This window comes from Sapajus apella, unplaced genomic scaffold, assembly GCF_009761245.1.
Source record: "Sapajus apella isolate SASKATOON/1434 unplaced genomic scaffold, GSC_monkey_1.0 scaffold18, whole genome shotgun sequence".
Classification (NCBI taxonomy): domain Eukaryota; kingdom Metazoa; phylum Chordata; class Mammalia; order Primates; family Cebidae; genus Sapajus; species Sapajus apella.
This window is the reverse complement of record NW_022436958.1, coordinates 22,590,821-22,618,094: the sequence shown is the minus strand read 5'-3', so window position 1 is coordinate 22,618,094 and position 27,274 is coordinate 22,590,821. Positions and strand designations below refer to the sequence as shown.

At 43.2% G+C, this 27,274-nt stretch overlaps 1 protein-coding gene across 10 annotated transcripts in view; it reads right to left on the bottom strand.

Moving 5' to 3' along the window:
- TANC1 (tetratricopeptide repeat, ankyrin repeat and coiled-coil containing 1) overlaps positions 1-27,274 on the bottom strand; it is a 267,662-nt gene that overhangs the window by 132,450 nt on the left and 107,938 nt on the right. For all 10 annotated transcript variants that reach the window (XM_032286481.1, XM_032286476.1, XM_032286480.1 and 7 more), the window contains one exon: positions 4,552-4,746. In XM_032286481.1, the coding sequence (XP_032142372.1) occupies positions 4,552-4,746 (195 nt within the window). The remainder of the gene's footprint in view (positions 1-4,551; positions 4,747-27,274) is intronic.

Here is a 27,274-nt window from a genome sequence, read left to right as displayed (position 1 = left end):
ATATGGCTTCTACTACACAGCCTGTCAGTTTTGCAGTTTTCCTTTTAAAAAACAGAGGTGGAGAAGTTTTCAAAACTGCTACATCAGCTCTGGCCACTGTGTGACAGAAGGGGAACTGGAAGCAGCAGAAGCGGAAGTGTCCTCACACAAGGAGTAGGGCAGTACCACCCACTTGTCACATCGGCTGTCTTACCCCATCGTGCATTTCAAAGGGCTGCTTCTCATTCACGCACGACCTTTAGATTCTCTGATAATGGGCCCAGAGTGATCCGGGAAAAAAAATGCAGATACTGTGTAAAGCATCTAATGATATTACTAATAAATCACAGGAAATGAGCTTTTCTCTGGAAAACAGCAGCACATATTACAAATATTGATGAATTACTAATCCAAAAAGACTTGCAACTGCCACAGAACTACTTTAATGGATGCTGGTCCTTGTTTTCATTAACAGAAAATACATTTACGATTAAAAACGAAAGTTTTGAAACAATACTCAAAAAATTTTCTAGCAATGAAAAAGAAACCAAATAAATAAATAGGGGAAGATGGCAGCAGAGTAAATAAAAATAACAACCCTCAATATGAGTGTAAAGAAACGAACTCAATCATGTAACATGCAGGGTCACATTTTTGCAAGGTCATTTGGCCCACGATTCCCAAGATCCAGGAAGTAATCATAAACTGTTTTAACATACATATTTTTAAAAATTTTATTATTATTATTATTGAGATGGAGTTTCCCTCTTATTGCCCAGACTAGAGTGCAATGGCACAATCTTGGCTCACCTCAACCTCCGCCTCCTGGGTTCAAGCCATTCTCCTGCCTCAGCCTTCTGAGTAGCTAGGATTGCAGGCATGCACCACCACACCGAGCTAATTTTGTATTTTCAGTAGAGACGGGGTTTCTCCATGTTGGTCTGGCTGGCCAGGCTGGTCTCGAACTCCTGACCTCAGGTGATCCGCCTGCCTTGGCCTCCCGAAGTGCTGGGATTACAGGCATGAGCCACCATGCCCAGCCAACATATATATTTTTATTAACACAGGCTGTGTTGTTCAGAGTGTCTTCTTATAGGAGTTTGTAACATTTGACCCTTGCAAGAATAATTGTTCCAGTCCCTGACAGTTTCTGGATTAGCATCAATTAGTGAAGAGTTTCTATCCAAACAAGTAAAACAAGTTTGTTTGTTTGTTTTTTAACCTTAAAAAGAGAGGAATGGGGCGGGGCAGGGTAGGGGGGTGGTTTACAAATCAGAACAAAAGTCATCGAAGTAATTTCAGAGCAGGTGTCTGAATGCTGGCCGGATCCTGGAGCATGACCCTCGTGGGGCCGGGGTAGAAGGAGAAGGGTGAGGAGGGGAGTGGCTCCGTATCTCTGGGTGCTGCAGACACACTGTATTTACTGTATCATTAGCAGCAATGGTGCTAGCTTTTAAAATAGATGAGTATTTTTAAATCCAGTGCACATTTATAACCATATGTTGGTTTTTTTTTTTTTTTTTTTTTTTTTTTATTTAAACCAGGCAGGTAGAACATTAGGGCCCTGGATACTTTACCAACAATATGGTTTAGGTAGAAATGTTAGACACTGAAAAAACTATTGTTCATCATTTGATGTATTGAGTCACTGCCATTTTTAAACAGCATCTCAGCCCTAAACTTTTCCAATTAAAATTACCAAGATAATGAAGCCAAATTACCACTGTGAGACACTAATTTGCTGTACAAATTTGGGCAGTGAACAAATACTGCTCCATTAGAGATGTATCTGCTTAGTTTATTTAGTTACCATTTGGACCAAAAACATCTGGTACAGAGAACATGTTCTCCAAATCCAATAAAAGCTTTTAAGTTTCAGAACTACTAACCTCCTTCTATTCTAAGGCCTTGCAAAGAATTTAGCAAAAATAAATTTCATTCCTGTGGAGAAAAACTGACGGATATTTTCTTAAAAAAAGAAAAAAAAATGAACGTGGTCCACACACGTATAAGAAGACAAGGCCTCACCAGAGATTCTTCTGGCCCCATGCCTATAACCTCCATGAAACCTCTCTGGGTAACCACGCTCCCCAGGCTTGCCATGCCATTCAATCCTACCTGAAGTCCCACTAACACACTGAATTTGTTAATAAAATTATATCTAAAATGCAGTCTTCCCTGAAGTCTCTCAGGTGTTCCCCCATCCTAAGGCCCAGGCAACATTAATTCATTTGTAGTAGCACAGACTATAGGTAGGTGAATTGTCCAAAAGGTCAAACCTCTGCACTTGGCATCACCTTCAACAGTGATCCTTTAAGAATACTAATAGTTTCTGAATTATCTCTATTATCTATTTTATAGGGATGAGGTATAAGACAACTTGTTTGTCCTCAAGCATCAGACAGAGGAAGCACATACTGTTTTTAAAAAGAAAAAACTACTCAGTGATACTTTTTAAAGTACAGTAGGGCAGGCTTTATTCAGGACCATCTTAACACATATAGGGACCACTGCAGTGGGATTTTAGGTGGGGAAGGATTGAACTCAACTCCAAACACAGCATGGGCAAGTGGGAACTTATAGCCAAGGAACAGGGTGGGGATCGGTGCATGAAAAATTACAAAGCACAAACATCAGGTGTAGGAAGGCAATTCCTGCTAAAGACAGGTCAGGGTGACCAGATGTCACCTGGAAGATGGTGGAGGATGAGGAATCTAATCAGATTTGGGTGGGGTGGGGAGGCATTCTCGCTAAACTTAGTAGCGTGCTTCTTTGCTAAACCTGGATCTTAAAAAAAGTGCACACATGTGTGCGTGTGTACACACACACACACACGCATACACACACACACACACCCCACACCCCCAGAAGAAAGTTCAGAAGCATGACTTAAAGGTAGCCAAGCAAAAGTTTTGGGGTTTTTTTGGTCAATATACACACTAATTCAGGGGAAAAGGGCAAATGACATAGCTAATAAAGAAAAAGTAAAGTGCTGTGCATACTTTTCGGAAAAAGTAATTCCAATCAAGATAACCCAATATGAGGCAGTGTGGGAAATATGATTTGAGGGAAGAGAAGAAATGTGACAAAGAGATACCGCAGTGAGGGAGGGCAAAGAAGGAAGGAAGGACATTCCAGGAATTTCCCCAAATACTGATAAACAGGTCAAATTCCTTGGCACAGGAAATTACTTCATACCAAAAAGGTTCCTGAGTTCCAGCTAATTAATGGATTGTAAACAATGTTGTCCAAAACCAGAAAATTCTGCAACAATAAAAGATTTTGGACACTCACCAATTCATAGCACTGTTTCTAACATTCAGAGCCTTTAGGTATACCCTCCTAATTTTACCAGCACATAAGCCTCAATGTCTACTCAATGATTCAGCATATGTCATCTCAAGAAATACAGTTATTATCAGGAAATCAGAGATACCAATTTCACAGCCCCAGGCACATTTTGGATAGATTCTGAATATGTTTACATGTAATTGAGAAGAATCCTTACACTGTCATATGATCAACTGGGCCCCAAATTATCCTGCCTTTTGTAAACACTCCACAAACCTTAAAAAAAAAAAAAATCTAGTAACTTTTAAAGCTCAAGGTATCAGCATTTTAGAAAGGCTTTCCTCACATGTGAATCATAACCTCTCAAAGTTCTGTTTGTTTTTTTTGGGTAATGTTAAGTGTAAAACATTGATAGAGGGAAGCCAAAATACTGTATAGGAATAATCCAAAGTCCTTTTCCCGTACCACTTTACAAGTCTGAGTTTTCACAAACAAACTTTATAGCTGTTCAAATGCTAGATGAAGTAATCAAATAAAATACATCAGTATATACTGGGTAGTAATAAACAGACTACTGTCAGATGACATTTGCTTAATCTATAGCCTTTAAACACACCACAGTCTGGTGTGCTTGAATTACAGTCATGTGTCACTTAATGATGGAGATATATTCTGAGACAGGTGTCATTAGGTGATTCTGTCATTGTGCGAACATCCTCCAGTGTACTTTCACAAATCAAGGTGGCACAGCCTACTACACACCTAGGCTACACGGTATAGCCTATTGCTCCTAGGCTACAAACCTGTACAGCATGTTACTATACTGAATGCTGTAGGCAACTATTAATACAGTGGCAAGCATCTGCATATCTAAACACAGGAAGGGTATAGTAAAAACACGGAAGTCTAACCTCGTGGGACCACCGTCACACATGCAGTTTCACTGACCAAAAGAAACATCATTATTTGGTGCCATGACTGCATAGTGCTCCTTAATTCATCAGCAAGAAACAACAAAATTGCTGGTAAACATCAGTACTGATAACAAGATCTTAAATCTTTGTAAAAATCTAGCCTGGGCAGTCCAAATAGGACAAATCTACTAAACCATATTTTTCCCTTATATTAAAAAAAAAAAAAATTCTTTCTTCTAGAAGATATTGCAACAAAGAAAAAGAAAAAAACATTCTCTCAAAAGATTTCTCACGGGCACTAGTTTTGCTTATTTTCAGTACACGTACTACGTATATAACCAAGGCAGCTCCTTCGTTGCCTGTTTACCTGGGGATTTTTTGTTTGCTCTTGATTGCACCAAGTGAGACTGTCGAGGCAGCAAAGGTGATGAAGGCAGAGACATCGAGACACCTTTCGCCAGGCTCACCCTATAGGTGTCCTCTGCGGGAAGACTGCTCACAGGAGAGTCACCACCGTGGCCAAGGGGCAGGACTGGAGAAGTCTCAGTACCAAAGTCACCTCCTAGAGTGGAGAGAAGACACTTAGGTTAAAGCATCCATTCATTACAAGTTGATGCAAATGTAATTCCTATAAATTATATTCTTAGAATATCATTCTCGTATATCAGATATGCGTATTGATTTTTTTTTTAATATAACTTTTCCCCATTATTCTTGAAACTTTTTACACTGTGAAGGAAAACTCAGGCATCAGTGAACTTGACTCCACATGCCTTTCTGTACTACCCTAACTGAACTGATTTCAATCCCTAACAAAGGATCCAGAAAGCCACCGGTCTGTGATTAGATCAACGTCAAGTATGAATGATCCACAAGCAGCTTTGATTTCAGCTAAAGGAAAAGGACAGGGCTTCCTGGCCTTACACAGGTACCAGTAAAACAGATTCAGATGCCAACCTTTCCAGAACTCCTGGGCCTCCATTGTCCCTCTCTAAAAAAAAAAAAAGTCTAAGGGAGAGTCTAACCTACATCCACATTCCTCCCCAGCACCATCCCTCAGTTCTCTCATCCCATCTACTCAACACTCCCCATGACACGGGGCCACCCTCTTAAAACTCAACCAGCCCCAAACCAGTCACGGGATTAGAAACACTGCTCACTTATTAGGCAGCTTCCACTTGACACTCGGCCCCTAAACAAGCTTGGGGACAAACAAGCTTACCATTATGAAATTAAACATTTTACGGTAGGCAAAATCTCGAGAAGCAGAGAGGATGTAATCATCACAGTGTTGAAAGTATACAAGAAAGAGTATCCCGGCTGGAACTAGTCTCTCCCCTCAAAAAAAAAAACAAACCACTTTTCCTCCTATTGCCTCTCCCCACCAATCACCTTCCCTGCGTACTAAGATGGAACTGAGGATATGCAGGGAAAGAATGTAAATCATTACCTGCTTCTTAAAAAGCATCTTCAAACTCTAAGTCACAGACAGAATTTGGAAGATGCATAAACTTTCCCACAAGCACATCAGTCTTTGTGACAAGAGCTATCTGACCGGTCCTTGCCATGCCTTCCTGGCTCCAAAAACAAACAAAAAAAAACCCACACAGACACAAACACACACACACAAAATCAAGGACTAGATTTTTTAAAAAGAAAAATGAAAGTTGTCTAGCTAGGCAGGAACTAAATTTTTGCAGATTTTTGTGTACAAGGCTCAAAAGGGATACGAACCAAACCATCAAGTTTCAAATGCTATCAGTGTGCTTGTTTTTTTTGTGTTAGGAGTCAAGGGAAGTAGCGCCACCCTCTCCATATTTTTTTTTTTTTTTTTAAGAAAGAGTCTTGCTCTGTTGCCAGACTAGAGTGCAGTGGCATTATCTCAGCTCACGGCAACCTCCACCTCCCAAGTTCAAGCCATTCTCCTGCCTTAGCCTCCCGAGTAGCTGGGATTACAGGCGTGTGCCACTATGCCCTGCTAATTTTTTGTATTTTTAGCAGAAATGGGGTTTTACCGTGTTAGCCAGGATGGCCTCTATCTCCTGACCTTGTGATCTGCCCACCTCGCCATCCCAAAGTCCTGGGATTACAGACTTGAGACACCATGCCCAGTCCACATGCCTTACTTTTAAAGGCAACTCACAGCAGAGCAGTGAACAGAAAGGCCTCACAGTGGTGGCATCAGCAAAGAAGATAATTTCAGTCTTCCCTGGATTAGGTATGCCTGAGGTGGTTTTAATAAATTTGGGAAACTAAAGATTTATTGCTAATTGCCCAAATGACTGGCATTTGAAGAAAAAAGACATGAAAAACTCTCACTGGAATTACAAAAACAAGGACATTCATGCAAATGCCCGAGGCAAAGTTCTGTCCTCAAGGGAGGGAAGCAGGCAGAAGTTAGAGGCCTTCACCTCCTAGAACCTGTGGGGATAGCAATGGCCCCCAGGCTGGGCTCCCCACTCCTCACAAGCTTCATCCACCCTGTTTCCCTAGCCAGTACTGTAAGATACCATTACCAACAGTCCCCAGAACCACAGGGGCCGGTCTTATAGCACTGTCCATGAGCCTGGAATCTTTGAGAAACCACCTCGAGGCTTTCAGCCAGGTCACGAGGTTTCCCAGCTGCTTCCCCTCTTCAGCTGTCTGGCAAGGAAACAGATCTTAAGACAGAGCTGGGCAGCACCATGATGCCAGCTCACACTGGGGCCCGATGCCCTCTGTCCGACAAACTTGTAAAAGCTGAGGGATGGTTGTTTTCTCATCACCACGTTAGTCTCACGTTGAGAGTGCAAGCAGGTGCTGCGGCTACAAGAACCACATCAGATCACCCAATTCATGCGTGTACAGGCAAGAAACACCAGGAGACAGACCAGAACTTGGAAACTGCTGAGGCCACAGCCCCAGGACATTACACACAAAAGATGTGTAGGGGAACTTGAAGAGTTGACACTGGTTTTCCATGTGGTTTGAAGAGAGCTAAGTTGCCCTGTAGCTGTTCTTACACAATGTAAATCACAGACCCAGCCAGTCAAATGGCTGTGGGATGGCCTGACAGGCCACAAAGGTACTGTCTCCCCTACTCACAAATGAGTACTACTGACCTATACAAAAACAAATAAAAACCCAGATTTCAAGTCCTTTAATTTGGATGAGGACACAAAAGAATGGAGAAATACATGTACCACCACGAGAAATAAACAGTACTGAGATAAGGTTTATTTTCTTAAATACTTAGGATTCTCTAACATGGTAAAAGAGAAATTAGGCATTGAAGGGAAAAAGAGAATTAAAGAGTTTCCTAATTACAAATTCTGCCCATAAACTTTGTTTATATCATGCAAAGCAAATATTTTCATTAACTGCAAATGTGGTGGGGATGAGTTTCCAAAGCATACTGTAAGCATGAAGACCTTCAGCCTTTGGAGCAGCTGGGCTCCAGCACTATGATTTTATGCAGGCTGCAATAAAACAAGGCTTAAGAGTTGCAGGAAGGGGAGTTTCCATTTCAAGTTTACTTCACCATCTCACTATAATATCACTCTCAAACATGCTGTTCTGTTTGATTTGCTTTTCAGAAGCAATGAAAGATCTCTAACTTCCAGCATCTTTTTATTAGAAAGGCACCAAGTAGGGAGAGAAGTTTTATGTATGAGCAGGAAGCACAAAGCAGGGTGGCTCTGTTTTAAGTGCTCAAGGGCAAATGGTTTATGGTCAAAGAAAGACAGCATCACAATGACGCCAGGGGCGGAAAGTGCGCAACTTAGGGGCATCCACTTGAACGATACAATACTGGTTCTGGACAATACCAGAAATCCTCCGGTTAATATTCCTCAGCAGAAGCTCAAAGATGGTTAAGAGGAATTAAAGGTGTTTCACGGCAACAACCAGCACAGCTGGTACATTTTCTACCCCTTGAATAGATACTGTTTTCTTTTAACTATGACCTGTTTTATTCCCTACCTGATTAAGAAATGGGAAGCACATTTCAATCACCCTTCCTGTTGCTGCAGGCAGAAATGCCAGGTAGGACAATGCAACCTCTCTAGGGTATGAAAACCATGTTATCAATGACCAGTAATTTACCTCCTCTGCTTCACTGGCAGGCATTTCCTGTGGAACATTTACACACCACAGACAGTCACACCCACCAAATGTAATCACACGGTCTCCCAGATGGGAGGCTGGGGCCTGGGAAGTAACCCTGAGGAACAGGGACCACAGCTAGCACCACCTCACAACTGGTCAGCTCAGGCTCTAACATTCTTACCACTTCACACATTTAAGAGCTTTAATTGGGGGGGGGGGGCAGGGAACAGAGAACCCCCAAACAGACACATTTTAAATCAGTATTTTAAATATGAAAGGAGTCAGCACACTTTGCTGCAAAGGGTCTGATAGTAAATATTTCAGGCTTTGCAGGTTACATATAGTCTATTACTCATACACACACACTCCTTTGCTTCTTTTAAAATCATCAATTTCCTTAAGTCCAAAAATAAAAATACATAAAGGGCAAGGGGGACACACAGACATCTGTAAGAACCTCTCTGTTCATAATAAATAAAAATATATACCCATACAAATAAGTCAAAGTCATAGTTTGCAAAGATAACGGAATCATCAAAGGGCATAAAGCCATCCAATAAGGCATTTTAAATTGGCAGAAATGGCTTTGATAATAGTTCTTTATTTTAAAATGTTTTTACCATTACAGGCTATGAAAAGGGATTTCAGTTCATAATGGAAGAAAATGAGAATCTGGGAGATGAACGTTTAAAGGCAGCTATGCAGAATGGCAACATCCAACATCACAGATTAAAGTACATGGAGTGCAGGATTAGAGAAGGCTTTAAAAAATGAGGGCAGCGAAGGAAGGGAGATGAAAGTAAAAGCATATTTTAGGAAGGCAAGGCCTGAGAAAGGCAAGGGTGCGCTTAGACACTCAGGTAAATAGGTCTGCAGAGGCAGGAAATAAGATTTCCATTTGTTGTGCCACTGAAGTAGCTGGGGTGGGTTAGAAGCTTCGAATAGAAAAAGAAAGATGTTCTGTTTATCCAGCTCCAGAAAACGGGCCTTGTGCAATGCATTTAACTAGGGCATTAAATGTGTTACAGCATCTTTTGTGTAGTCCCCACCTTAGAGTGCACTGTTTTCTAAACATTTTCCATAGTAAGGTTTTATAACCACATAACCTGATATATAAATATACATATACAGAAACCTATATTTACAGAAAACTGAAAGATTTCTTCCACAAGATCCAGTATCATTTTTGGACCCTTCAGAAGGCTGCAACTAAAAGCACTTTAAGCCATTTTATGTCTTACAGAATCTTCTAATATACAGGCAGAGCATTTTCAAGATAAATGCATCCAAGAAAACAATTTTCAAAAACGTTATTCAGGCAATTATGACTTAAACAATACCACTAAGAGGCAAGAAAGCAGCTAACAACTAGGGTACAAGAAACCTAGCCAATAGGACAGCTTATCCTTTTGTCTTCAAAAATCCACCAAGTCGGATCTAAATAGACATCAGTAATACAGTCCTCATGGTTTTATTCTTAATACTCAATGGTTATAGAACCAAATGTACAAATGTGCTTTACCCTGAAACAGATGAGTAAACAGACTGGCATTTCCTCTCTAATTGTCAAAGGTTTCCCTTTAAGACATACAAACATGCCAGAGTTTCTGTGCTTTAAAAATAAATGACCTCAGAAAAACTCCCACCCCCAAACTCCCAGAGGGGTGCAATTTCAGATAATGAATTTGTTCTTTTTTTTTTTTTTTTTTAAGATGTATTAGGTGCCAGGACAGGGCTCTGGTGCTTTATATATATTATTTTACTTAGTCTTCACAGCCACTCCACAAACAAGGCATTGCTATTAGCCCCTTTCTCAGATGAGGAAACTGAGGCACAGAAGGCTGAAGTATCTTGCCCAAGGCCACTGGCATATGTCAGAGCTGAATCTGAACCCAGGCAGTGAGATCTAGAGTCCACTGTCTCAGTATAGCTCCCTCTAGAGAAGGCTGAGAGATACTTTCAACATTATGTCATTTTGCATACTTGATAAGGAAAACCAAAAATAGTGTATGTAGGTCTACGAACAGTACTGGGCCACCACAGGAAAAACAAAACAAAACAAAACCTGTTTCCTCGTCTTTTCACTTTTCATGCCGGCTGGTTAATTAGCTCCACAGCACTGCTCTCCGGAGGTACCCAGGCCCAGTGATCATTAATCTTCACTCAGTCACACCTTATGCTGTCACCATACAAGCGAAGTAGATCCAGAACAGGTGTTTAGTAACACCGAGCACCCTAAATAGTTTCCTCTCCTCTCCGTGGGTACTGGACATTTTATTAACTCTTGCAGCATCTGGGCCTGCAGCTTCTGTAGCACAGCAGCACTGGGTCCAGCCTGGAGCGATGAAGGGTGAAGTCGTGAGCCAGCTGTGGTGGAAGGCAACCTGGCAGGGTTTGTCTTCAATGTGCATGAAATTCGTGATGCTACATTTCCTCGCCAGCACAGACTTGACCAGATCCACCTGTGGAACACACTGCTGCTCGAATTCCGTGGCTCTGCCAGGCCAACGGATGCTACACCTGATTAGAGCAGCAGTTCCCAATGCCCTCCACACAGAGGGACCCCTGATCCCTGCCCGGCCAGGCTGTTTTAACTGGTTGGGAAAATGGTACCGGCGATGGTCCTTAAAGTTCACCAAATGATTTTCCTGATAGCTAAGACTGAGAGCCACAGAAGCAAGAAGGTGGTCCAAAAGATCTGGAATGCTTAAGCTACTTCCCAAGATAAAGAAGTCAGGAGAAAAGGAAAAGAAACTACAGGGCCTACTGTACTAAGCAATGCAGATGATTAAAATATAAGTTTCCATTCCAAATGTACATTCCTTGAATGTATATACGTATGTATATGCAACATAGTACGTTTACATTTACACAAACATGGACACTTGTATAAGCACGGGGGGTCTCCAGGAGGATACACATTGAACCAGTAGCAGTGGCTGCCTTTGGGAATGGGAACTGATCAATTGGAAGCTTGGGTGAAAGATACACACGTTTAGATGGTTTACATTTTTCCTATGTGCACGTTTCTGTAAATAGTTAAATGTACATTCCCAAAGATTGAGCCATGTGTAGATTTGAAGATCTTTAGGATAAATGGGCCACGTACTAAGGCCTAGCCTGGCAAGTGGATGAAATGAAGCTCTATTCCACAAAGCATGTGCTCAAAGTGACATGTGTGTCGTGTTCACTGCTCGGAGGCAAGCTTGTTTGCAGCTGACTACAGTGGACACGGGCATGGCAGGAAGAGGAGTGCCAGTGCCCCAATCCAAAGGTCAGATGCTGCGTGACGAGCCCACCACACTCCTGTCATTGATGGGCTCAGGGTCGGCTGCCATTTTGTCTCTTCCCGTACTTCACTCTGTTTCTCTTCCAGGTCCTGGTCATCTCTGCTTTTGGTGGCAGGGCATGGACACATTTACAGACACCTACTCACAGGGGACATGGATAATCCAAAGCCCCAGGAAAACATCTAGTCTGCCAGGGAGGAAAGAGGAAAAGACAGACATGAGGGGTGGAGTGTAGTGGGAGGACAGAGAAGAAAGCAGATGCTAAAAAGGAAGCAAATGAGGCAGGACAGGACCAAGGAATTGAGAAGCAAAGAGAAGAGGGGAAAAGCCACTCAAGGAGCCGAGAGGGGTAGAAGTGGGCTGCAGGCGATAAACACATGAATTCCTGTTTCTGTTTAAAACTGCATCTGGCTAGCTGTCCTGGCAAAGCCTCTCCCAATACCCTAGTAAAATATTTAACTACAAAGTAAGACAAAATTCACAAGTGCAAAAAAAACCATACCAAAATAACGGGACTGCCAGGAAACGAAAGAATTCCCGGTAATTTTAAAGATGACAAAAAAGGATCCTTTGTTGTTGAAACAAACAATTGGTGACCCAACCACACTGCAGTTTAGAAAACATGAGAGCCCAGCCCACCATGGAGGAAGGAAGATGGCGAATCCCTGACCCTGGAGTCAGCCTCCATGTCTCCACCCGGCATCCACCAGCAGGAACAACACATCCAGATCAGTAAAACCCAGCTGATTGTATCTTTTCTCTTTTGATGATAATCATCTCCCAAACACTGCCCAAAATAATCAATGACAAGACTAAGAAAACAGATGAGTAAAAGGAAAGAAAACATCTTCTTGAAGACTCAAAGATGACTAAACAAAATCCTGTGAACTGCTTGGCACCATCAATAGAATATAGGATGGTCTAGCCTCCAGACTCTTCATAGAGTGTTTCTTTCCTGATGACAATCTATACCAAGGGTGTCCAATCTTTTGGCTTCCTTGGGCCACACTGGAAGAAGAATGGTCTTGGACCACATGTAAAATACACTAATGATAGCTGATGAGCTTCAAAAAAAAAGTCACAAAAAAAGTCTCAATGTTTTAAGAAACTTTAAAAATTTGTATTGGGCCACATTCAAAGCCGCCCTGGGCCTCATGTGGCCCACAGGCCATGGGTTGGACAAGCTTAAGCTATACTATAGACTAAGGCATTCTACACTATATATCTATATCATAGACTATTAAAGATAAGGAAAGAAAAGCAGAAAATTTAAAAAGCGCTAACGAAATCATGATCTACATTTCAGGGAGGCAAGGACAATTGACACTATAGAAAACCTAGTCCATGATAAAGAGAATAAGCCCGGGAAGGTTTCCCTGGGAACCATGGGGAAGGGGCTAAAATTTTAACAATGTGGGAAAATATTATAGATAAGAAAACAAAAACCTTTCTCAGAAGAAATAACAAGGTAAAATAATTTTTAAAAACTTATCACAGGCATCCAAGTAAACATTAAAAAGGCGTTTTACTAGGATACAAACAAAACCCCAGAGATCCTGAAAGGCACCAGAGCCCGACTGCACCCAGACTTTTGTCAGTTTTCTGGGACCGCTGCAACACAGTTCCACAAATGGGGTGGCCTAAACAACACAAGTTTTTCTCACATTTCTGGAGGCTACAAGTCCAACATCAAGGTGTTAGACAAGGCCATGATCTTTCTGAAGGCTCTCGGGAGAATCTAGTCCATGCCTTTCTCTTCCTCTCTGGTGAGGCCAGCAATCCTTGACACTCTTTGGATTATGGATTCATCTCTCAAATCTCTGCCTGCATCACCACATCGCATTTCTCCCTCTGTGTCTCTGTCTCTCCTAAGGACAACAGTCATACTAGATTAGGACCCACCCTAACCCAGCATGACTTCATCTGAACTTTGTGACAGCTGCAAAGAGCAAATTTCCAAACAGGATCCCTTTAACAGGTATCAAGGGTTGAGACTTCCACGTACCTTTTTGGGGAACACAATTTGACCCACAGCCCTTCTCCCCTCCCCTCCAACACCAAAAGCCAGAAATCAAAAAGGCAACATTGGCCAGGCATGGTGGCTCATGCCTGTAATCCCAACCTTGTGGGAGGAGAAGGTAGGAGGATCGCTTGAGCCCAGGAGGTTGAGGCTGAAGTGAACTGTGACTGTGCCATTGCACTGCAGCCTGGGCAACAAAAGGACACCCTGTCTCAAAAAATAAAAAAAATAAAAAAAGCAACATCTCCAAAACTTGAGGGAGACAAAACGCACAGCCAAATCTTCTAAAACTGTACCAGGCTATCATACATGATATCAACCAGAAAACATTCTCAGATACTCAAAAGCTCAGAAAATGTACAACTCATTTATTCTTCTGAAAGAAAAAGTTCCTCCAGAGAAAAAAACAATTCACTACTCCACAGTAGGGACATTATGGTTTAAAAAAAAATACAAGAAACTCTATGACCCTATCCTGGCCTTCCAGCACTTCACTCAACCTGCCCCTCTTCCACAGCCTTCTCATTAGGAAATAGGCTTTTTGAACCACATCCTTCACCCCACAGTGCAGAAAGAATCTCTTACCTTATCTGGAGACCCTTAAAGCAATAACTGGTGCTGCCCTGCCAGAACTTGCTAACAATAGCTCACATTTTTCACATGATTGGGACACTGGGCAAGGAAAGCTCTCTTTATCCCCACCCACCCCTCTAAACAAGCAGAGTATCACAGAACACCACAATGACTGTTTTCATTGCCAAGGAACTGAAATTACAAAAAAAAAAAAAAAAGTTTACCATATGAACATTTTCAAAAACATGTAGAACAAACACTTAAGCTAGCATAGTATACACAATCTTTTATATGCTGCCTCATGACAGCAGAAAAATAAGATACATGACCCAAAAGTTAGAAGGAAGTAAGAAGTTGATGGTGGTTATTTTGAAGGGGGTGGAAGTATGAATGTTTTCCCTTCCTTTTACATTTTCAGTTTGACATATATTCTGACATGTTTTATAAAATAAAATTTTCTTTTTTTTTTTTTTTGAGACGGAGTTTCACTCATGTTACCCAGGCTGGAGTGCAATGGCACTATCTCGGCTCACCGCAACCTCCACCTCCTGGGTTTAGGCAATTCTCCTGCCTCAGCCTCCTGAGTAGCTGGGATTACAGGCACGCGCCACCATGCCCAGCTAATTTTTTTTTATACTTTTAGTAGAGACGGGGTTTCACCATGTTGACCAGGATGGTCTCGATCTCTTGACCTCGTGATCCACCCGCCTCGGCCTCCCAAAGTGCTGGGATTACAGGCTTGAGCCACCGCGCCCGGCCTAAAATAAAATTTTCTAATGCACATTTATTTGAAACTTAAATTTGTATCCATCTCCTTTTGTTTCCAGAGGTTCCCCTGCAAGCTGCCACATTGGACACCTGTCAAGTTTGAGGTTCCTGCTCTCATGAGTCCTCTTCCAGGAAGGTCTCACTTTTCCCCTATTCAGGCACCTTGAGCTATGCCCACTGTTGTGGTTCAATCTGCCTGCCACAGACTTGCCCTTGTCCATGTAGCTCCAACTGCCCATATCCAGGTCTCCCTATTGTCAGATGGTCTTTCCTACTGACTGTTCTCATAATGAAGTTCTGGGTCAGCTTCACCCTGCAGATACTGCAAGGTCGAAGATCCAGTGCCTTACCCTAAGTGCTTCAAAACACTAAAAAGGAACCTCACTGCCCCAGCTATCTAAACTCTGACCTCTCTGCCTTTGACCTGCAATCTCAACCAGTTAATGCTTTAACATAAACTTTCCCAAAACAATCCAGATACACCCTCTTAACTTATAATAACAGAACGCCACATTTTTTTCACAGCACTTTCTTGAAGGCAACGTGAGAAATGACAACGGTAGTGGACCACAATGCTGCACATGTCATGTCTATGTTAATGGTGTCCCCAGAGCTGTACACTGAAGCCAACCCAGGGAGGACAACCCCACTGCTAAAGCCATTCTCCATCCCAATTACTCACCAAGACCCCGAAATTATGCCAGAGGCTACTTATCCTCAAACTTTATGTACTGTTTCGTTCCTGAGTAATACAACAGGATTTACATTGACTTCTGTTTTACCTATGTTTATATTCCTGATACAGTTTGAACATTTGTCCCTTCCAAATCTCATGTGGAAATGTAGTCCCCACTTGGTGGGGCTTAGGGGGAGGTGTTGGGTCATGGGGATGGATCCCTCATGAATGGCTTGGTGCCCTCCCAGCAGTAATGAGTTCTTACTCTATTAGTTCACACAAGATCTGATTATTAAAGAGCCTGGCACCTCCTCCCTCTCCAGCTCTCTCTCTCGCCATGTGACCTGCCTGCTCCCCCTCAGCTTTCCACCAGGAGTAATGGCTTCCTGAGGCCTCACCAAAGCAGGTGCTGGCACTACAGCCTGCAGAACCGTGAGACAAAATAACCCCGCTATCTTTATAAATTACCCAACCTCAGGTATTCCTTTATAGCAATGTGAAATGGACTAATACAATGCCCATTGTGTATATCTGCCCTAATAATGATGATTAAGCAGCAGTTCTTAAGCTCTTCCTTTGTGTGCCAGACATCTTGCTAAGCACTTTATGTCCATTTTGAGTTGCTATAAAAGAATACCTGAGACCAGGCAATAAATAAAGAGAGTTCTTTAGCTCATCGTTCTGCAGGCTGAGAAGTTCAAGGGCAAGGCCATGGCTTCCCTGTGCATCATGACACAGCACAGAAGAGACGGTCAATGGCGAAGTGGAGATGAGCAAATAGAAGACAACCTGAGAAGCGTCCTGGCTTGATTACAACCCATTCTCTAGGGAACTAATCCATTCCCATGAGGACTTTCCCAGCCTTGCCAGAGCAAGAACTCACTTGTTGCAAGAGAACAGGAAGCCATTCATGAGGTTTTGGTGGGAACACACCACAGCAATACATTAACTGAATTATTCACCCCATTCCTTTTGAAATGACACTGTCACTGCCCCCTTGCTGCAGATGAGAAAACCAAGGCTTGGAGAAAGGCTAATTGCCTAGGATCCCCTAGCATAAAAGTGGCGGATCCAGAATTGAACCCAGGGCAGTTTGACCCTAGAGTCAGAACTCTTAATCACAGTTCTTAATCGCCGGACTATCCCAGAGAGCGTATTTCCTAACCAAGGTGTATACTGAGCATGGAGCATTGCTTGGTGCTTAAGAAAGCCTGACTTAGCCCCAGACAATTTAGCAAGTCATGTTTCCCTGAGTGATAACTGTCAGGAACATTCTGTCACGTTGGACATGCTGACATTTTGGGGGTGGAAAAATAAGTGGAGAGGAAAAAGACTTTTAGAACAATACTAGAACCAGTACACCACCCCCTCACTAACTGCTCAAATCCAAACTCTGGCAGTCCCGTCAGCAAAGCTGTCTGCCAACAGGCCTCATTACAAGACAAGGGAGAGAATAAAAGCGAGCTGCCACGATTTATCTTATTTCAACTCCTTACAAGGAAAACGGGATTGTTTTGGGAAAAAAATGCCTCAAAGTTTCTAGGCAGTATTTAAAGTTTCTTCACCACAAAAACATGTTCAAAAATACTACCAACTCAGTTCACATTCCAGAAAAAAGCGGACTGAATCCACTGTGTACATGTGGCTATATAACAAGGTGTTTTCCAGGTCTGTATTGGGGGGCTGGGAGTGAAGGAGAAAATGAGATGACTGCATTTTCTCTATCTTATTTGTATGTATCTTGTGTATTTTATTTACTTTATTCCTATTCCACCATAAGTACAAAAAAAAAAAAAAAAAAAAAAAATCACTGCTCAGTTTTCCAAGCAGCAGCCTCAATGACATGTCTGGTAAAATATCTTAGCAACAATGTCAATATTGTCTCACTACAGCTAACCATATTAACATTCCACTCTAATCATCAATTCTCAAATATAAAATGGAATGTGAATTACTTACTTCATTCATTTTTTTTGAGTATCACTCTGGGAAAAGAGCCCTCTAACAATTTCTATAAATTGGCATGTAAATTAAGCATCAAAATTATATTCTATAGCTATTACTTTTTGTGTATCTCACTTGCAAGTATCAGTAAGAAAATAAGCAAATGTTGACAAGGAAATCAACATAAATATAAAAACGAAACAAAATACGCTGACAAATTACTTTGATCAAATACTATTCCTGTGTTATTTCTCTAATGGAACCCTTTCACTCATCTGCTTATATATTTGTATTCCAAGTTTATCTTTATAGTACTGCCAAGAACGGAATTTACTAGATAACGAGGGATCTTCTAAGAATTGTTAAAGTCACATACAACATGGCTGCTGGGGGCAGGCTCTGTAGAGACACAGGAACAAACAGCATACCAGTGGCTCCCAAACATAGTTAACCATTCAAAAATTATTTAAAAAAATAGGCCAGGTGTGGTGGCTCACACATGTAATCTCAGCACTTTGGGAGGCCAAGGCAGGTAGATCACTTGAGGCCAGGAGTTCAAGAAGAGCCTGGTGAACATAGTGAAACCCATCTCTGCTAAAAATACAAAAATAAGCCAGACATATGGCATGTGCCTATAGTCTCAGCTACTCAGGAGGCTCAAACAAGAGAATTGCTTGAACCCGAGAGGTGGAGGTTACAGTAAGCCAATATTGCAGCACTGCACTCTAGCCTGAGAGACAAAGCAAGACAAGACTCCGTCTTAAAAAATAAATCAAAATAAAAGTTGATGCTTGGTCCCCAACACTAAATTCAGTAGGTCTTATGGGAATTTGAGTCACAAGGGCCTAAGTAAACTGGCCAGGTTTAGGAATCACTGCACTACACAATTACACTAGAGCCCATTCTTGTTAAGCCAAAGGTGCACATGGAATCTTTGAACGTGCATGCATCTTTGTAGACACAAGGGTTTTTGGTTTTAGATCCCTGCATTCAGGCCTCATATCCTTGCCCCCTTCTGTCTCCTAGCAAACACATATCCCCCAAGCCTGTTTACAGCAACTGTCCCTACAGCCCTCTACTAAGGACATGCCTATTACCATGGCTTTTTCCTCCATCTGCTCCAGATGGAAAGGCGAGGGCTGTGTTTGCCACACAGACAAGTGAGCTAGGAAACAAAAATATCATAGATGCCACCATTTACCCAAGTCAAAAGGACAGTGCAAAGGAGCAGAAAAGCAAGCCAAAATGGTATAGAAATTACCATAAGTTATAGTAACATTTGTAAAATTCTTACTGTCGTTCAGGCACTGTTCCAAGAACTGTACTTTTTTTTTGACAAGTTTAAAACATGTATTTAAAAAAACAATTTATCAAATATTTACTCTGCTGACTCAGAAGTCCTTGGTGTAGGGTGGGGTGGGAGTGGGCAGCTGCCCGTTACACCAGCAGAGCAAGACTGCAGGGGTGTGGCCCTCTCTCCCATGCCCTTCTGTTCAGACACCAAGGGGCCCATGTGCACCCCTGGGATCACATGACCAGAAAACAGGACCCCAGAGGTTTCCTTAGTCTCTGCTTACCAGGGAGGCTGGGTGCAGCCCTGCTGGTCCCCCTCTGAGCAGGGGTGGACCCTCAGATGGGGCAGAGCAGGGTATGGCTGGGCTGGACAGGGCTGGGAAGGTGGTGAGCTCTGGAAGAGTCTGATGGTAGCATATAGGGTGTTGCCTCCTGCCTGCAGGTGAGGAGCACCCTGACTGAGTGGGCTGAGAAGGGGTGGTCACCGGGCCTGGACCCCCCCCCCCCCCCCGCTTCTTTGGTCATAGGCTGACATCAGAATAGTGGCTCATGGGAAGCGGTTAGATGGAGGGTCTGAGGCCTGGCCTGTGGGGTCAGGGAGGAGCTACGGGAAGGTACTGTGAAGGCGGATAAAGGGGCAGCACACTCAGGTTTCTGCCCTGCACTCCCCTCCTTCCTCTAGGGTTTTCCAAGCCAAAGTCTGTCACTTACTTTAAAATATAAAAGGAAAAAGAAAAAAGCACGTAAGCAGAGTTACAGACAACTATACCTCCATACACAACATCCAAACTGTTTTCTCATCTCCTGTCAACTTTTCCCCAACACAATACAGTTGTCTGTTTTCTTTTTTTAACCTTTTTACTGCCACATCTCCATTTGGGAAGGCCAGGGCATGACTGCTGGTAGTGACATGCACACAGAGGATAGAGCCTATCTTTGGTCAGAGGGAGGCTGGGAGCACCAGTCCCTGCCACATCCTCAATCCACAGACACCCACTGGCCAGCCTTTACTTCGGCCCCCATTAGAGGGTAGTGGGGCAAGAACAGGTGGTCCCAGTAGCTGAGCAACCAGGACTTCTGGCCTTCCCACCTGGACTACCTCTATACCTTTCTCAATTTAAAGAACAGTCCCACTTTGGGCCAGAAACCACTATTACATGAGGGATGGACACTATACATTTAGAATGTGGATACCTGGTTATGACGGTGGAACTATATAGACAGCAGCCAGTTTTCTTCCTTGCCTTCTGCTGAAGGTAATCCACCCTCTTACTGACTGAAGCTCTGGTTCCAGCTGTGCTCATGAGCAATTCCTGGCTTCACACGGTTATAAGGCCATGCTATGGACTAGCTGCTGGCTCAACTGACCCTGCCTCCTGAGAGGAGGACATGGTGGGGCATGGCTTGCTGGGCCTGGCCTGCTATTCCCACAGGGAGCCCAAGGTGGAGTGAGCATGTGAAACTTAGCTTGCCACCTTGGCCACCACATACTGCTCTAATTGCAACACCATACCAAACAACCACTTCAAAATTTACCTGCTGGTCAGGAGCCAGGAGGCCATCTGGCTGGCTGAGGGATAGGGCACAGTGCAATGGAAGGCATCAGAAGCCCGAGCGGAGCCAGACTGTACACACACAGCCGCTCTAGGCAGCTGCACTCTTAGCCTCTTCCACTTCAAGGAGCCAAAGCAAATCTCAGGTTCCAGGGACAGAGGAGGAACTGCCTTCATTCTAGGCCCTCACTTTGGAAAAAGGGGTGATGGGTAGCCTAGGCCTATGGAGAACCAGTCTGTCATTAATCTTTGCAAAGCAAAGCTATTCTTTTGCCAACTTGATTCAGAATGTTCTGCCTTCAAGGTACTAATTTCACACAGGAAATATACCACGTATAGTTACTGAGCTGGGGTTATCCATAGAGATGGAACACCACAGACCCTAAGAGGTCAAGCCATGCTAGAGTGGGAAGACCTTCCACCTTCTGACCGTATGAGGCAGAAGGCTCCAGGGCCTGGAACCAGACTCTCCCCTGGTTTTCCTTGTGCTGATGGCAAATACTGAACAAGTCTCACATCCTTTACTTCTAAGCCCAGGGATGCAGTCTCACTCCCTGACACTGCTCTCTTCTAGAAGTAGTAAGCCTGGCTGGTAGGGAAACCACCCTCAGGGGTATGGGAAGGGGAAGTCTGTTCACTTTCCCTGTCTCCCATAATACTAGAGAGGTGGAGTGACACCCTCCCCAGGCTCTCCAATCCTACAGAGCTAGCCCAGTCTCCAGGCAAGGCCCAGATGCCCTGGGACTTAGCTCGGGGAGGGAGGTATAGGCATGGGGTGCTCATCTGTCCTAGGGCTGCAGAGCCCTGCCCCCTTTCTAAGTGGCAGTAGGAACACAGAAGCTAAGGCCATCAAAATCCTGTTTCTAGGAAATCTCCCAGAAACATTTAAGTGGACTACCAAATTACCCTTTCTCAATTAAAAAAAATCATTAAACTGCTAAAACCCCTCCCATGTACTTCTTGCAAATCAGATATTCGTATAAACAAAAATAAAGGCAAAAATAAGGATGTTTTCAAAGGGAACTTACTTTTTACATGATAAACACATGCACTTGTGGGTGGGTAGATATAAATTCTCATTTGTGCTTTGAAATCCCAAATTAATGAACATGATAAACAGTTACTGCTGGCATTGGCTTTACCCCAAGTGGCCAAGTGGTACTGTCTGACTCAGTCCTTGGTGGATCCCTTCAATCTTCCCCTAACTTCAAACCTTTTCCTTTCCGCTGATTTGGGACAGCCTTTGTCGACAAAGCACTGTAATTTATTTAATCCTCACAATGGAGAGGACATTGTTATTAACCCCTACCGTATAGCTGCAGGTGAGCCCAAGCAGCCTGGCTGTTATACTGCCCAAAACATTGGCTTTGGAGACAAAGTAGGTTCAAATTCTGGCTCTGACACTCAGTGACTATGTAGTCTTAAGCTACTTCTTTGATCTCTATTAATAAGCTACTGATGATGTGAGTAATTGTTTTTTGTTGTTTTTTTGAGATGGAGTCTCACTCTGTTGTCAGGCTGGAGAACAGTGGCGTGATCTCGGCTCACTGCAACATTGCCTCCAGGGTTCAAGCAATTCTACTGCCTCAGCCTCCCAAGTAGCTGGGATTACAGGCACGTGCCACCACACCTGGCTATTTTTTGTATTTTTAGTAGAGACGGGGTTTCACCACATTGGCCAGGATGGTCTCGATCTCTCGAACTTGTGATACACCCACATGGGCCTCCTAAAGTGCTGGGATTACAGGCATGAGCCACCGCACTTATGCCTGTAATACATACAGTACACTGTCTGATACACAGCAAACACACACACACACACACACACACACACACACACACACACTTTTCAGCCAGGTAAGGTTGCTCATACCCATAATCTCAGTTACTAAAGATGCTAAGGCAGGAGGATCACTTGAGATCAGGAATTGAAGATCAGCTTGGGCAATATAGCAAGATGCCATCCCTTTAAAAATAACAACTTCTCATAAGTGCTATCATATTTTCTCCAGAATTCACTTTTTGCTGAACTAAGGTTCACTTTCTAGTTTCCAATGTCTTGAATACAGCTATCTCATTCCTCTCCCCCATAACATTTGAGTATGAAAAACTCCCAAAATAGAGGAAGGATCCAAGATGGCCGTTTAGGAACAACTCAGGATTGCAGCTCCCAGTGAAAGCGCAGAGGGTGAGTGGACGCCGCATTTTTCTTGCCCACAGACTAGGCAATTCCCAGGCGGATGAGCTCCACAGGTCACCAGCGCAGCTGTTTCGGCCAGCGCGGCTGTGCCGGCCAGCGCCGCTGCTTTGCCCCGCGCAGCTGCTTTGTCGGCGCCCCGGAGCAGCGGTTCTCCATACAAAATACACCAGTCCGGGTGCCCTTTTGGCTGGCGATTGGAGCCATGGGAAGTCGCCCATTCATCTGTTTTAAAAAGGGACTGAGCAGGGAACCAGGACAGTAGATTCCAGGGCAAAAAAAAAAAAAAAAAGCACCACAAACCTCAGTGCCGCTGTTTAAGCCAGCGCAGTGAGTGGCTGCAGGGGAAAACAAACAGACCCCGGCACATCTTCAACAGGTGACTGGAACACCAACTTAAAAAAGGAGCTGAGGCAGGGAGCCAGGTGATAAGGCTCGGCTGGTCCCACCCCCACAAAAGAAAAGCAAGCAATCAGAAACTCTGGATTGAGAGTTTCACAGCAAGTGCAGCTGAACCAGGGACAGTCCAGCTCTGTGGGGGAGGGGCGTCCACCATTACCGAGGAAGCCCACCTCGGAGGTAGTCGGCCAATGCTGAGGCAGCCCACCATAGCCAAGGCAACCTGCCATTGCTGAGGCAGCCCGCCGTTGCCAAGGCAACCTGCCACAGCAGAGAGACTCCACCCCAACAGAGGCAGGCCACCATCGCCAAAGCAGTTCTAACTACACCCATATAAACAGGACTGCAGGGAAGTTCACTCGGCAGCGGGGCGGAGCCCACAGCAGCTCAACAAAGCCTCTACAGGCAGACAGTGACTAGGCTGCCTCCTTGCTGGGCAGAGCAGGTCGGAAGGAAAAAAAAAAGAAGGCAGCAGCATAACGGAAACTCATAAATAAAGCCCTAAATCCCTGGGACAGAGCACTTGGGAACAAAAAGCAGTTTATGAGTTCTGCTGCAGCAGACCGAAACGTATGTGCCCAGCAGCTCTGAATGAACAACAGAGCTCACAGCTCACCATTTGAGCTCCTATAAAGAGGAGACCGTCTCCTCAAGCAACTCCCTGACCCCTATATATCTAAAGAGACACCTCATAAAGGAGAGATCAGATTGACACTAGGCGGGTATCCGTCTGGGACAAAGATAGGAGAAGAAAACTGGTAATAGCCCTTACTGTTCAGCAGCTGCTGCAGGTGAACCCCAGGCAAGCAGGGCCTGGAGTGAACCTCAGCAGACCTACAGCAGAGGGGCCACACTGTCAGAAGCAAAACCAAGAAACAGAAATAACCTCATCATCAACAAACAGAACGTCAATCTGAAAGATTTGAGACCCAATCTGAAAGCCAGCAACTACAAAGTCGACAGGTGGATAAATCCTTAAAGATGGGAAGAAACCGGCGCAAAAAGGATGAAAACACCCGAAACCAGAACACCTCTCCTCCTACAAGGGATCACAACTCCTCAGCAGCAAGGGAACAAGGTTGGAGGGAGAACGAGTGTGATGAAATGACAGAATCAGACTTCAGAAGGTGGTAAGAAGTAAGAAACTTCTGTGAACTTAAAGAACATGTTCTAACCAAATGCAAAGAAACTAAGAACCTTGAAAAAAGATTGACGAAATGCTAACGACAATGGACAAAATAGAAAGGAATATCAGTGAATTGATAGAGCTGAAAAACGCAACACGAGAACTTCGCGAAGCATGTACAAGTATCAACAGCCGAATTCACCAAGCAGAAGAAAGGATATCAGAGATTGAAGATCAACTCAATGAAATAAAACGGGAAGGCAAGACTGGAGAAAAAAGGGTAAAAAGGAATGAACAAAGTCTCCAAGAAATGTGGGACTATGTGAAAAGACCTAATCTACATTTGATAGGCGTACCTGAATGCGACGAAGAGAATGAATCCAAGCTGGAAAATACTCTTCAGGATATTATCCAGGAAAACTTCCCCAACCTAGCAAGGGAGGCAAACATTCAAGTCCAGGAAATACAGAGAACACCACAAAGATATTCGTCAAGAAGAGCAACCCCCAAGGCACATAATCGTCAGATTCACCAGGGTTGAAATGAAGGAGAAAATACTAAAGGCAGCCAGAGAGAAAGGTCGGGTTACCCATAAAGGGAAGCCTATCAGACTCACAGCAGATCTCTCAGCAGAAACCCTACAAGCCAGAAGAGAGTGGGGGCCAATATTCAACATCCTCAAAGAAAATAACTATCAACCCAGAATCTCCTATCCAGCCAAACTAAGCTTCATAAGTGAAGGAAAAATAAAATCCTTTGGGAACATGCAAGTACTCAGAGATTTCGTCACCACCAGGCCAGCTCTACAAGAGCTCCTGAAAGAGGCTCTACACATATAAAGGAACAACAAGTACCAGCTCAACTAAAGGGCAAAACACCCAGCTAGCACCAAAATGGCAGTATCAAATTCACACATAACAATATTAACCCTAAATGTAAATGGACTAAATGCCCCAATCAAAAGACACAGACTGGCAAACTGGATAAAAAGCCAAAACCCATCCGTGTGCTGTATCCAGGAAACCCATCTCACATGCAAGGATACACAAAGGCTCAAAATAAAGGGATGGAGGAAGATTTACCAAGCAAATGGAGAGCAAAAAAAAGCAGGAGTTGCAATTCTCGTCTCTGATAAATTAGACTTTAAAGCAACAAAGATCATAAGAGACAAAGAGGGACATTACATAATGGTAAAAGGATCAATGCAACAAGAAGAGCTAACGATCCTAAATATATATGCACCCAATACAGGAGCACCCAGATACATAAGGCAAGTTCTTAATGACTTACAAAAAGACTTAGGCTCCCACACAATAATAGTGGGAGGCTTTAACACCCCATTGTCAATATTAGACAGATCAACCAGACAGAAAATTAACAAGGATATCCAGGACTTCAACTCAGACCTGCACCAAGCAAACGTAATAGACATTTACAGAATTCTCCACCCCAGATCCACAGAATATACATTCTTCTCAGCACCACATCACACCTACTCTAAAATTGACCACATAATTGGGAGTAAATCACTCCTCAGCAAATGCAAAAGAACAGAAATCATAACAAACAGTCTCTCAGACCACAGTGCAATCAAGTTAGAACTCAGAATTCAAAAACTAACCCAGAACCGCACAGCTTCATGCAAACTGAACAACTTGCTCTTGAATGTTGACTGGATAAACAATGAAATGAAGACAGAAATAAAGATGTTCTTCAAAACCAACGAGAATGAAGACACAACATACCAGAATCTCTGGGACACATTTAAAGCAGTCTCTAGAGGAAAATATATAGCAATAAGTGCCCACATGAGAAGCAAGGAGAGATCAAAAAATGACACCCTATCGTCAAAACTGAAAGAGCTAGAGAAGCAAGATCAAAAAACCTCAAAGTCTAGCAGAAGACAAGAAATAGCTAAGATTAGAGCAGAACTGAAGGAGATAGAGACACAAAAAACCCTTCAAAAAATCAATAAATCCAGGAGCTGGTTTTTTGAAAAGATCAACAAAATAGACAGACCACTAGCCAGATTAATAAAAAGAAAAGAGAGAATAACCAAATTGATGCAATAAAAAATGATAAAGGGGATATCACCACAGATTCCACAGAAATTCGAACCATCATCAGAGATTATTACAAACAACTCTATGCACATAAACTAATAAACCTGGAAGAAATGGATAAATTCCTGGACACTTGCCTCCTCCCAAGCCTAAACCAGGAAGAAGCCGAAACCCTGAACAGACCCATAACAAGGTCTGAAGTTGAGGCAGCAATTAAGAGCTTACCACCCAAAAAAAGCCCAGGTCCAGACAGGTTCACAGCCGAATTCTACCAGACATACAAAGAGGAGCTGGTACCATTCCTTCTGAAACTATTCCAAACAATACAAAAAGAGGGAATTCTTCCCAAATCATTTTATGAGACCAACATCATCCTGATACCAAAACCCAGCAGAGACTCAACAAGAAAAGAAAATTTCAGGCCAATATCCATGATGAACATTGATGCAAAAATCTTCAATAAAATACTGACAAGCCGATTGCAACAGCACATCAAAAAGCTTATCCACCATGATCAAGTAGGCTTCATCTCGGGGATGCAAGGCTGGCTCAACATACGCAAGTCTATAAATGTAATTCACCACATAAACAGAACCAAAGACAAAAACCACATGATTATCTCAATTGATGCAGAGAAGGCCTTTGACAAAATTCAACAGCCCTTTATGCTAAAAACCCTCAATAAGGTAGGTATTGGTGGAACATATCTCAAAATAATGAAAGCTATTTATGACAAACCAACAGCCAATATCATACAGAATGGGCAAAAACTGGAAGCATTCCCCTTGAAATGTGGCACCAGACAAGGATGCCCTCTCTCACCACTGCTATTCAATATAGTATTAGAAGTTCTAGCCGGAGCAATCAGGCAAGAAAAAGAAATAAAGGGCATTCAAATAGGAAAGGAGGAAGTCAAATTGTCTCTATTTGCAGACGACATGATTGTATATCTAGAAGATCCCATCGTCTCAGCCCCAAATCTCCTTAAACTGATAAGCAAGTTCAGCAAAGTCTCAGGATACAAAATCAATGCATTCCTATACACCAATAACAGACTTAAAGAGAGCCAAATCAAGAACAAACTTCCATTCACAATTGCCAC